The 13,424-nt window shown below is 34.9% G+C and overlaps 1 protein-coding gene across 7 annotated transcripts in view; it reads right to left on the bottom strand.

The window, feature by feature from the left end:
- PCDH15 (protocadherin related 15) overlaps positions 1 to 13,424 on the bottom strand; it is a 1,524,279-nt gene that overhangs the window by 60,701 nt on the left and 1,450,154 nt on the right. For all 7 annotated transcript variants that reach the window (XM_054690675.1, XM_054690674.1, XM_054690669.1 and 4 more), the window contains one exon: positions 7,325 to 7,540. In XM_054690675.1, coding sequence (XP_054546650.1) covers positions 7,325 to 7,540 — 216 coding nt within the window. The remainder of the gene's footprint in view (positions 1 to 7,324; positions 7,541 to 13,424) is intronic.

Genomic DNA, 13,424 nt, shown 5'->3' with positions numbered 1-13,424 from the left:
TAAATAAAATAACGATATAGCATTGAGGACACCAGACGGTGGGTGTCTGGGATAGGGATCAAAGAGGAGGAGGATTCCTAATTAACTATAGTGGACAATTATGGGTGAGTGTGGTGAGTATACATATCTACAGAGTTATGAACTTATATCTCTAAATCCCATACAGTGCTGTAAAGCATTATCTTAATAAAAATATAATAAAATAATGAATCAAATTTTAAATCTCCATAAAGTTCTAATATATGATTTATATAGAATGCATACATTTTCACACTTCAAGTAAAGAAAATAAGCTGTTATAGTTTAATTTTTTTATCTTTCAAATAAATGAAACTTTGGTTTCTTCTAACATCTCTAGCAAAGATGTCTAGAATTATTAGATTTTATGTTACACTCCCAGTATAACCACCATTCATTTCCAGAAATACACACATCCTTGTATTATACCAATTTTTAAAACATTCTGCTTATAAAATTAATTTTATTTATTTTAATGAAAACGTAAAATCATATTCTACCATTCTACCAAACTTTACAGTGGATTAAAAATTCTAGGTATGGTGAAAAATAAAAAGAAATAACATTTGTGAAACACAAAATTCTAAAAACATGTCACAAATTTATAGATTTTATTATTTCTAAGTCCTTTTAGTTCTTCCTAAAAAAGCCCTTTCTTTCCTATTGTTGCCTTTATTTCCATATAAGTTTACAGTGTCATCCAATAAAAATATAGTGTGAGCCACAAATACACCCAAGATATGTAACTGAAAATTTTCTGATACCCACAAAATGAAGGTACAATATAGTGACTTTAATTCAATAATATATTTAAGCTAATATATTGGATACATTACCTCTCCAACATATAGTCAATATAAAACAACCCACTAAGGAGAAATTTCAGTTCTGTTTTTTTTTATACTAAGTTTTTGAAACCCAGGTATATTTTATATTTATGACATGTTAATGTGACCTAGCCATATTTCAAGTGCTCAGTAGTTAATGTACTCAGCACTTATGACAAATAGCTAATATACTGAATAGCAAAACTCAATGATGAGACCCTTATGTTTCGCTGGACCAATCACAACTGGAAGAAGTATTTTAATAATCTTTTTTTAAGATAATTGTATATATTATTCTATATCAAAACTGAAGTAGTTTTTTCAAGGATAGTTTTGATTATAATGTAAAACCATTTCAGTTACATTAAAATACATTTAGCTACCTGTTCTTTGAATAGATCTTTTCCCCATGAATGGCCCTTTAACAACTTCTTGCATTGGTCATTTGGAAAATTGGTTCACTGAAGACTATTGATTTTTCAAATGTTGACACATTTCATTACATAATACCAAGAAAAAAATGAATTCTTTCATATGACCGCTGATCTTATCAGGAAACTAAATAAAGGGCAGCGATCAAGTCCACAGTGGAGAATACAAACTTTCCAGTGTTCTAATTGATGCTTCAAAACTTGTATGGTATCTTTAGCAACAAATACTATTGCTTTCTTAAAGTAATAGGCTCACTCACTTCATTCAATTTTGTGTAAATGCCCACCAAAAATTCAATCTGAATAACCATACTTTGCTTCTAAGTTCTTCTTTCCTTTTTTTTTTTTTTTTTTAAAGATTTATTTATACAAGCACTGGGTACAGTCAGAAGCGCGGGAGGGTGAGAGCCATGCGGGACCCTCCGATGGCTGGGCAGCCGGGGCGCAGCCGGGGCGCAGCAGGGGCGCAGCCGGGGATCGAACCTGCACCGCAGAGGCTGCAGGCAGCTTCTCAACCCAGCACTCAACCGCTGCACCACCGGGGAAGCCCTCTAAGTTGTTCTTTCAAATAAAATACTATTCCTTGAAAAAAAAGAAACTAACTCAACTGTCATAGTACTTTTCCTTGAAACAGTCTTCATACTCCCTTTTATAGCAAAAATGTTTTCTGTATACTTTCATTTCATTGCACAAAATGTTAAAAAGGTTTTTAGTCAAGAATGGATTTGTTAAAAGTAATACGGTTTGTTTAAGTGTGGACATTATTAATTGAAAATGACTTTATCTGATCATGTATGGCTATGAAGCACACAATGGCACACAATGGCGACAGCAGTACAAATGTAGGGACAAAAAAGAAAATAATGTTCTAATATACTCAAGAAAAAAATTGATTTTGTTGGCCCAGAAAATGATTTTTGGGATCCTCAGTTTCATAGACTTCTCTTGTAGAACTGTTAATTCACATTTTAAGCAACAGACCACCCATTCATTGAATAGACATGGAATGTTCAATATATGTCAGAAATTATTCCAATGGCATGATATACATTGGCATACACTAAATATTTAAAAAACAACAACAAAACCTCTCCTCATGGAGCTCGTGGAGGTAGAGGGGAATGGACATAAATAGAATAGTTTCATTAAAAAGAAAGAATGTGAGGTAATGGCCATTTGCATTATTAAATAGGGTGCTTGAAGAAGCCTTCCTTCCTTGTGAAAAATATCCTTGCAAATATTTGAAAAGGTTGAGGGAGCTAGTCACGAAAACATTTGGAGAAAGAACATTATAGGCAGAGTCCCTGCAAAAGTTCGAAATGAGAACATTTTGGGGTGTTTGAGGAACAACAAATTGAACAGTATTACTGAGGTTAAATCAGTTAGAGGGAGAAGAGTAGAACATGCAACCATAGAAGATCAACTTATCAAGGACTTCATGGTATTCAGTAATAACTTCAATATTTCTCTAAAAGCAATGTATAATATTAGGAGGTTTTATTTTTTTTTTGTTTATTTATTTATTTGTTTGTCTATTTGTCTGTTTGTTTATACATGCACTGGGTACAGTCAGAAGCGCGGGAGGGTGAGAGAATTCACCAGAGCCAGAGCGAGGAGCAGAGCAGGCAGAAGTGAAGTACACTGCTGAGGGGAGCAGCGGGCGGCAGGAGAGGTCTGCGCCATGTGGGACCCTCCTCCGGTGGCCGGGGAGCAGCCGGGGATCGAACCGGCGCTGCAGAGGCCGCGGGCAGCTTCGCAACCCAGCGCTCAACCGCTGCGCCACCAGGGAGGCCCAATATTAGGAGGTTTTAAAAAGAGAACTCACAAAACCTGAATTCTATTTTAAGAAATCACTGTGACTGCTATAATAATAATAAAAAAAAAGACTTCAGTTGGTCAAGAGTATAAAGCATGGAGACAAGTTAGTAAGTTTGTATAGTGACACAGGTGAAACCTACTGGTGGTTTCAACCAAGTATTAATATTAAAATAACTGAAAATGTGCAGATCATACACACATATATATGTATACTATATATATAGTGTATATATATATACACACAAGGTATTTATTGGTGTTAAATATTTATATTTATACATCAGTATTTACTGAGGGATTGAACATGTGGTTTAAGAGAGAAAGAAACATGAAATATTAGCCTAAGTTACTCAAAGATGATTTGGTCATCAAGTGATTGGAAAGACTATATATGGGAGAAATATGATCAGAAAGAGTTCAGTTATGAAACATTAGACATCATTATTAGACATTCAAGTGTAATTGTTCCATATACAAGCAGATACATAAATACGATCTCTAGGAGTGAACCTGAGGAAAAGATACATTTGAGAGATCTAAGTATATAGATAATTTAAAGTTATATGTCTGAATGAGTTTACTGAGTCATAGGGAACTTACAGAAAAGAGAATCAATGAGAAATATATCAATACTAAAAGGTTAGTGGAAGGAATGAACTGGCAAAGACTATTGGAAAGAAATGAACAGTGACAGAAGAGATAAGCAAAAAAGAGTGGTAACCAGAAAGTCTACATGGTTACTGGATGATGTAAAAGCTCACTTAAGGACTATAATCATTAATTTAAATTAAGACTAATTACTCAATTATATATACATATATATATATATATATTTGCAGACATATTTCACATGGGCATAGTTCTGGAGAAAGGAGAAAGTGGAATTAACTACAGTTAGGGTTATGACAATTGAGTATGATGTTGGGAAGGGTCAAGGAAATTGAATTTTTATGAGATTAAGTGCTAATAATAATTCATAAAAGTGTTATAAAGCTAGTAAGCAGGGAAGAGAATACAAATAAGCAGAGGGAGGGGGGAAAAATAGAAGGATAAATTGATTGATGATCAAACCAGATGGGGGCAAAAGAATGCTGGAATTACCCAAACACATCTGAATTATGGTCAAAGTGTAGGAGGTTTAAAATGAGAGTCTAGAGGTGTTGTAGTAATCATTAATACAAAATAACTGGTTTCAAGTTCTTGTAGTAGGGTAGAAGATAGAGCCATGGGAGAAAAGGCATTAAAGGAATTGTGAATTAAGCATATTGAAACAATCACATTTTCAATGTATTACCAAAAATTAAGATAGGAGAACTTTTGAATATGATAATGGTAACTCAGAAGCTAAACTTACTGATATTTGTTTAGCATTAACTCAATGTTTGGAAGTGCACAAAAATAATGTGAGACAGTGAGTGACAGAATCACATAAAGAAAATAAAGTTCTGGGCCTCCACTGGTGGCACAGTGGTTGAGTGCTGGGTTGCGACGCTGCCCGCAGCCTCTGCAGCGCTGGTTCCATCCCGGCCGCCTGCGAGGATCCCACATGGCGCGCGGACCTCTCCTGCTGCCTGCTGCTCCCCTCAGCAGTGTACTTCATCGGTCTGCCTGTTCTGGTCCCTGCTCTGACTCTGGTGAATTCTCTCACCCTCCAGCGTTTCTGACTGTGGCCAGTGCTTGTATAAATAAATAAATAAATAAATCTTAAAAAAAAAGAGAGAGAATAAAGTTTTTATTGTGCACTGAGGATCCTATTCTGCCAATGGGTCTAGGAAGACTGGTGGAAGGAAAATTAAACAAATACATAAACAAAAGCTACTACTTAACATGGCAGGAGTGTCTTCAGGAGACTCAGAATTACATGAATAAAGAAGGTTTTATCTAAAGTAAAAATCTTATATTCACTCATTAGTAAAAAAAAAAAAATTAAATAGTTTCCTATTACTTTTGGAAAGAGCTCCAATATTTTTAAGATGGCCCACAACTTTTATATGTAACACCTACTTCTATCTCCAGTCCAATCTTTCTTTCATTTTTCTTCTCTCACTCTTCAAAGCCAAGTGAGTAAACATCAGTCATTCATCATTTCTCTTCCTGCTTAGTCTAGCCACATGTTCTCTGCATAAGAGCCTTATTTCCTTCCATATCTCCTTCTCTTGACTAGAAGGCTTTCAAATTTTATCATAAATATTCTTTTGTGAGAAATTTGTCCTTGTATATAAATTATGATTTACAAATATATCACATTAGAATTTCTTTGAATCCAATTTCTTTGTGTGCAACTATAGTTTCGATAATTTTAAAGGTATATTTTTAAACTCTTACACAATAGCTTATAGAGTCCACATACACACCCTATAAACTTCACATTGCTTACATACATTATATATACATATATATGATTATATATTCTTATGTTTGTATATTTTAATTATACTTACTGTAGTGACCTTACTTAACAATGTGCAAAGTTTAATAAGAAAAATGACAAAATAATTTTATATAAAGTTTACAGATTTTAATTTGATCAACAATCTATGTTGAACTTAATATTTCCTATGTTAGCTTCATGGATTATGTGGGCCTTTGTGTACTTTATTGAAGTTTTACTCTTAAAAATGAGAATGCTCTTGCCTTCATTCTGACCATAAACATGATTATTGGTCTTTACTATTATCTAGAAGAAAGATATCTGATCATTTCATCTGCACATATCTGAAGATTTATTTGTCCAGAGAACTTAATGAATGCTGTGGAAAGTGAAGGCTTAGTAAGTTACAACGAATAAAATGCAAATTATACTTGATTCTGTCCTTATGTGAAAATTAATTCCAATAATAATTCTATTTAAAACTTTTAATGGATTCATCAGAAAAAGAGTCTAAATAACTCAAATGTTCAAGTTGGTAGATTCCATATTGTAGATATATTGGTGTTTAATATTTTCAATAATTTTTAAAAGAATTGTTCCTTTATTGTAATATTTTATTTTTATTTATTTTTACAGAGAAGAACTGGGGTGTAGGCCATAAGTGGGGGTTGGGAGGATCTACCAGAGACAGATTGGGGAGCAGAACAGGCAGATCTGAGATACACTGCTGAGGGGAGCAGCTAGCGAGCGAGACAGGAGAGGTCTGCTGTACCATGTATGTTAGCTCCCTAGCCTAGGAATGAACTCAGGCTGATTTGCCACTGGAGTGCTTTGCAGTGCTAGTGCTAAGATTTAACCCCTGGGTCACCAGGGAGGCCCCAATATTTTTTTTTAAAGATTTATTTATTTATTTATACAAGCACTGGGTACAGTCAGAAGCACAGGAGGGTGAAAGAATTCACCAGAGCCAGAGCAGGGAACAGAACAGACAGACTAACGAAATACACTGCTGAGGGGAGCAGCGAGTGCAGCAGGAGAGGTCTGTCGCGCCATGTGGGACCCTCGCCGGTGGCCGGGGATCGAACCGGCACTGCAGAGGCTGCAGGCAGCTTCACAGCCCAGCGCTCAACCGCTGCACCACCAGGGGAGGCCAGGACCCAATATTTTTAATATATTTTAATATCAGGCATGTCACACATCTGAAGAGGTATAATCCTATCCTATATCTCTGTATTATATACAGTGTTGTAAACCAATGTTACCTCCATTTAGAAAAAAAAAAAAAATGTTAACCTCAAACTGCCCATGGGGATGTTCTGTTACTGAGCTTGTATATAGCCCAAGGGAAAAAAAAAAGTAACATAAAAGTGATACTATTGACTGAAGAAATATATAGTCAAGGATCATCAAAGGGGGATTTTGGTAAAACAAGGAAATCACGTTGATTGGAACACATCTTTGCCCCAAAATATTTCCTTAGTTTGCTTAATTACAAATGATCTGAAAGTAATAAAAATTTCATACATTTTAATTTCTACAGCACAACTCGTGAATCATTTTAAAATTTTAAGGTGCTCCAGTTAACTGCAGACCAAATAGAAATGCAATGCTTATGGGATTATTGTCACAATCATATAAAAAAAAATATTATGCATTTTCCAAATGTCTGAATGACCATTAAACTGTTTTTTTTTCCTACTCTAACCTATAGCTATCAATAGCTTAAATGAAAATTAATCACACTTATATTATAGAAAACCTGCTCAAATAAATTTACTAGTTCTAGCAGTTGAAAACTCACCTCTGGCTAGTATTCTATGTAACACTCAACCAGCATTAATAAAGTTTTATTTACTTACAAGTACATCTGCTTTGCCACTGAGTCCCTTCCCATAGTCATCCGTTGCGATAACTTGAAACTTGAAGTAGGACCTCCTCATGTTGTGGAAGAGCATGGCAGTTTTGATAAGCCCTGTATATGTCTCTACCACAAATCCTTCTTTTCCCTCTTTAATTGGTGGTATTATGAGTCTGTATGCCATGGCACTGTAATTGCCAGTATCTTTATCAGTTGCCTAGGAAGGGAGGAGAAAAGATTATAAATATGAAGGAAAAGATAAAAATCTTAATTATAGGACTTTTCTTCTGTTTGAAATTTTTTGTAACAATACAGTCCCCCTAAATGCTTTTTTTCTCTTAGATATTATCTCGATTGATAGGTTTTTGGGTCTAATAACAACTATTCAGCCCTGTTGACCCAACTAAGTAATTGTTATTAAAATGATAACAACTATTCACCTTGAATACAAAGAACATAGACACTAACAGTCTAGTTAATGACAAGTGTTTTCATTGGCATGTCTATGGGTTCAACTCTGGACAGATTCAAATTGGCTTAAAGATGGGACTGGTTGTTTACCCAACCACTGTCTAGTGTAAAAACATAGCATGAGACTACTTTTGATTTAAACTTAAGTAGTGGGAAAAACAGCAAAAAAGTACTAAATTATCTCAAATGGCAATAAGATAAATCAAATTTCAGAATATTTAACCAATAAGCCCAGAGATGTATAAAGAGTATAGCTAGATCCCATCAATTTTGCAACAACAAAAACCTCAGCTCCCCTAGACTAAAAATTAAGGATAAATGGAATTAACTCTAACATTTGCTCTCTCTTCCAGCATTCCCTCCTCATGATTAACCATTAACTGGCTTCACCTAAATTCATGGGAACTTGGAAAATTGATTGTGTTATATCCCTAATAAAATTGTCTGTTCCCTTTCGGGGTTGATAGTATCAAAAGAAACATTTATTAGTGACAGAAAACACTCTCCTAGGAAAGTCATATACCTTGACTCCTGTCATCGAGACTGCCCAGCAACTATTTGGAATTTGGACCTGGAAATGTGGAGCCATGAATTTCCTTCACACTCCATCTCCCCCTGTAAAGTCCCAGCATTCCTGTCAGTCAGGTAGCTGGGTTTTTTTTTTTTTTTTTTTGGGTGCCTATCCAGATGACTCCCTTGATGGCCATTTCAAATAAACTCTGTGTAAAGATTTTTCTAGTGATTCAGGATTTGGCTTGCTTTATTTTTTAATTTAGGGTTAACATGAGAACTTCCACTAAAATAATGTAAACTTCATGGAAGTATAGAAAACATGAACAAGAGCCTCCCTGGTGTCATAAGGGTTAAGTCTCAGAGCTATCACACTATCCTTGGTCAGGGAGCTAACCCATTTATGGGGATGCAGACCTTTTCTGTCTTGCTGCTGCTCCCCTCAGCAGTGTGTTTCAGTAGATCTGCCTGTTCTGCTCCCAACTCTGTCTCTGGGTAATCCTCTCCCTGTCCTCCTGTCCTGCCATCCATACCTCTGGCCTACACCCTAGTTTTTCTATGCATAAATAAATAAATCTTTTTTAAAAAGAAAGAGAACATGAACAAAATGTAAAAATCATAAGCATACAGCTCACTAAAATGTTGTAAATATGCCCATTCATGTGACTAGCACCTACACCAAAAAAATAAAACATTATCAGCATCCCAGAGTATCTTTCATGCACTTCCAGACATACTGAGCTTCCTATCACTATTCTGATGTTTAACATAGAATGGTTATGCACATTTTTTAAACTTACGTAGATGAGATCATAATATACATCCTGTTTTTAATTTATTCAATTATGTATTACACAATTATACATTTTTATATTTTAAAATAAACTAACAACACAATCACATTTAGAAAAGAAAGATGATTACTATAAAAGCATAGTTATGGCTTGGCATATTGAGCTCCTTTTCACAGTCCTTACAAATTAAACTCTAATTTCAATAAACAAACAATTTCATTTCAGATTTTCTAATTTGCTAAATTATGATAATAGCTAAATTTTGCCTAAAGAGATGAAGTTGTTTTTGTTTTAACATTCCTTTCCTGAAACAAATCATCACTTAACACAAAAGTTTGGGTATGAAATTAGTAATTTTAACCCAGAAATGTCATTTTATTTCATGAATTTTATTGTGCATTTGGGGTAAATTGTCAAAAATGAGATATAGGTTTTAAAAAGTCATGTTTACTAGACCTTTTAAAAAATATGTAAAACACTGGAACAGATTTTGAAACACCCAAAACAAACCCTAGAAATATGATTGAAGAATTGAAGCTACCAGAAGGGGTTGATGGAAGAGAAGAACAAAGAGGAGACCCAAAGGTCAGTGGTAGATTATTATGGGTGCTTTGGTAGTGGGTGTGGCATGACAGAGATGTGAACCTATTCCCCTAGCATATGTATATGATTCCTCTAATCATATATAGTGTTGTAAGCCAAGGTGGCCTCAATAAAAAAAAAAAAAAGTTACAAAACTAATAAAAGCATCCTCAAAAGGAAAAAAGATCATTCGGGCTTTATTGTTACTTAAATCTTCCTCTTCATAACTTAAATGTTTTATTTCTTTATTTTAATGTTTTTTTTTTTTCTAGAAGGTTACTATGCTACATCATTCACATGCACTTTTATCCTAACAAAAAATTTTTAAAAATTCTTAAAAAATAAATTTTTGGTTTCTGAATGGACTTGATCATCTTCTTGTACATGGCACATGCAATAAACCATTGTGAAAGTCATAAGTATGGATAATAGTTCATCCATCTTTGAGCTCTCACTGCATCAGTTCTATTCCATAACCATACTCTAGTCTTTTGGCACATGAAGATAATTCTCCTCAAGAAATAGTCCATTTCTGGATGTATAAACTTTAACAGAATTTTCTCACTACAACCTTCCATCCATTTCTTATTTAGGACCTTTTTGTTGATATTTGTGAATTTTTCAGTCACATAAATACTTTCTCTGCTCACATTACTTCAGGGATTATGTCCTCCCCTCTCCATCACAGAAGTCATATCCCATCACACTGATTTTTGTCCTTCAAAGAAATATGGACGTTTCTCCTCCTGAATCACATTAATCATTAACCTACTTCTGGATGAATAAAGAGTGATAGTAACTTACTACTACTGATAATAATAATCTCATAGTAACAATAACCTGCTTGATTATTTAACTTCTTTTGGGTTCATGGTCTCTGAATTGTACTATACCTTTGGTTTGTTTAGAAAATTTTTGTTATACATGTGAGTTTTATATTTCACTCTAAAAGTTTACTCTGGGGGCCTCCCCAGTGGCGCAGCGGTTGAGCGCTGGGTTGCGAAGCTGCCCGCGGCCTCTGTGGTGCCGGTTCGATCCCCGGCTGCTCCCCGGCCACCGGAGGAGGGTCCCACATGGCGCGCAGACCTCTCCTGCCGCCCACTGCTCCCCTCAGCAGTGTACTTCGGTCTTTCTGCCTGCTCTGCTCCCCACTCTGGCTCTGGTGAATTCTCTCACCCTCCCGAGCTTCTGACTGTACCCAGTGCTTGTATAAATAAATAAATAAATCTTTAAAAAAAAAAAAAAAAATAAAAGTTTACTCTGTTCTTCAAATCACATTTATTTTCCATCTCTTCCAGGGATAAGGATGCTATAAGCCATTTAAAAATTAAGGACATCAAATGTGAAACCTGTCAACTTCTTATCCTATGACTAAATAACTACCTATATCTGCACTTAATCTTACAATTTTTCTTAAAGGAACAGTTTATTATTTTCTCCCATTGAGGGTACTCATCTGAATCTCTTCCATCTCTCTAGCATTTAATGCTTCATCATCTGCCTTTATCTCTATCTCCTTAATGTTTACCTTCATAGACTTTAAAACTTCTACCTCTTTCATTAAAGCAAAAACCATTTCATTTACTCTATAACTACTTATAATACTTTCCCCGAGCTTCCATATTTTTTCAGTTAAGTTCCTCAAAAAACTGTTCTACACTCAGTCTCCAATTTGTAGTCATTCTGTAAATTCAACTAGAATTCATAACTTATTCCATTGAAATTGTAAGTCAGTGACTGAAGTTGTCTCAACCACAGATCAATAAACCATCCAGAGTTCTTCAAACCACAATGTCCACTTAACATTATTTGTATAATGTTATTGTTGCTGTTGCTAGCTAATATATATTGAACACATTATTTTCTAGATGCTATATACATAATTTCATATATTATCTCATGTCATCCCTTCCACTGAATAAATTTTGTTATTATTTTATAAGTGAAGAAATGGAGGAACAGAAAGATTATTAACTTTTTCATTATCACAAAGATATTTGATAGCAAGTTTACAACTGAATACTTTAAAAATCATTAGCAAACTGTAAACACCTGCTAATAAGTATCATATATATATTATATATATATATACACACACACACACACACACATATATTTAATCCTCTCTCCCAAACACAAAATTCTCACTATAGGAGTGAATGAGAAAGTCATCAATCCTGTCCTGCCATCCACACCTCTGTCCTGACATCCACACCTCCACACCATTAATACCAACACCATGCCAAAACACACAGAAAACTGCCAAACTTAAACTTTAATATTGAAAGCAATGGGGAAAGACTTTTTTTCAGAATCTATAACCAAACATATGCCCTTGTTAGAGTCTGCAGCGTTTTGTACACACCACCAGTGTGCTCAACAGGTAAAGCGGAATGATTGATTTGGTAAATACAAGGTTTAGGGCCTCCCTGGTGGTGGAAGGGATTAAGCACAGCACTGTGAAGCTATCTGTAGCCACTACTGCACGAGTTCGATCCCTGGCCAGCCATGGAGCTAACCCAAATGGTGCAGCAGACCTCTCCTGACTCTCCTGCTGCTCCCCTCAGTTGTGTATTTCAGTCAGTCTGCCTGTTCTGCTCCCCACTCTGACTCTGGTGAATCCTCTCACCTCCTATACCTCTGGCCAGTAACCCAGTTTTTGTATGCATAACTAAATCTTAAAATACATACATACACACATATATACAAGGTCCAGAAATCTACCTGAATGAACAGGAAAGCCACAAACAGAGAATTTGAGAAAAGTGATTAGGGACTGATAATGGCATAGCCTCCTCAGAGAAGCAAGTGCTTTTTAAAATAAACTTCTTCTATCTTATGCATCTTATGCTTGCTTCAAATAATTCTAACAAATGGATGCTGAATCTTTTCAAATGCTTTCACTGCAACTATTGATATAAACATGTTATTTTTATCTTTCTTTTGGCTAATGTGGTGAGTTACACTAATAGATTTGCAGATGCTGAACCATTCTTGTATGCCTAAATTCTGAATGGTCATGATATATGATCCTTTTAGTGTATAACTGCATTCAAATTGTTAAAATGTTATGTAGCATTTTTGGATCTATATTCATCAGGGTTATAGGTCTATAGACCCTGAGTAGCCAAAGCAATTCTGAAAAAAAAAAAACAAACAAGAAAAACACAGACATCACACTCTCAGACTTCAAATTATTATACGAATCTATAGTAATCAAAGCACGATGGTTTTGGAATAAAAATAAACATACAGTGGAATGGAACAGAATTGAAACCCCAGAAATAAACCCATACTTGTAAAGACAATTATTCAAAGGAACCAAGAGTATACACTGAAGGAATGAAAGTTTCTTCAACAAATGGTGTGGGACACCTGGACAGCCACTTGCAAAAGAATGAAACTAGATTACTATCTCATACCACATACACAGATCAAATCAAAATGGATTAAATACTTCAATGTAAGACTAGAAACCATAAAATACACAGAAGAATATGCACAGCTTCACTTCAGTGATGTTTGGAAATATGAATCCAACAGTAAGGGAAACAAAAACAAAAATAGGATTACACCAAACTAAGAAGCTTCTGCACAGCAAATGAAATTATTATTAAAAAAGAAAGACATTCTACCAAACACACAAAAATATTTGCACATTATGTACCTGACAACAGGGCTAATAGTCAAGATCTACAAAGAACTCATACAACTCAAGAAAATGAAAATAAATAATCTAAACAA

Source organism: Talpa occidentalis, unplaced genomic scaffold (assembly GCF_014898055.3).
Source record: "Talpa occidentalis isolate TD23 unplaced genomic scaffold, MPIMG_talOcc4v2.1 talOcc4.8, whole genome shotgun sequence".
Taxonomy (NCBI): domain Eukaryota; kingdom Metazoa; phylum Chordata; class Mammalia; order Eulipotyphla; family Talpidae; genus Talpa; species Talpa occidentalis.
Note: the sequence above shows the minus strand (reverse complement) of the source record. Positions and strands in the feature narration are given on the sequence as shown.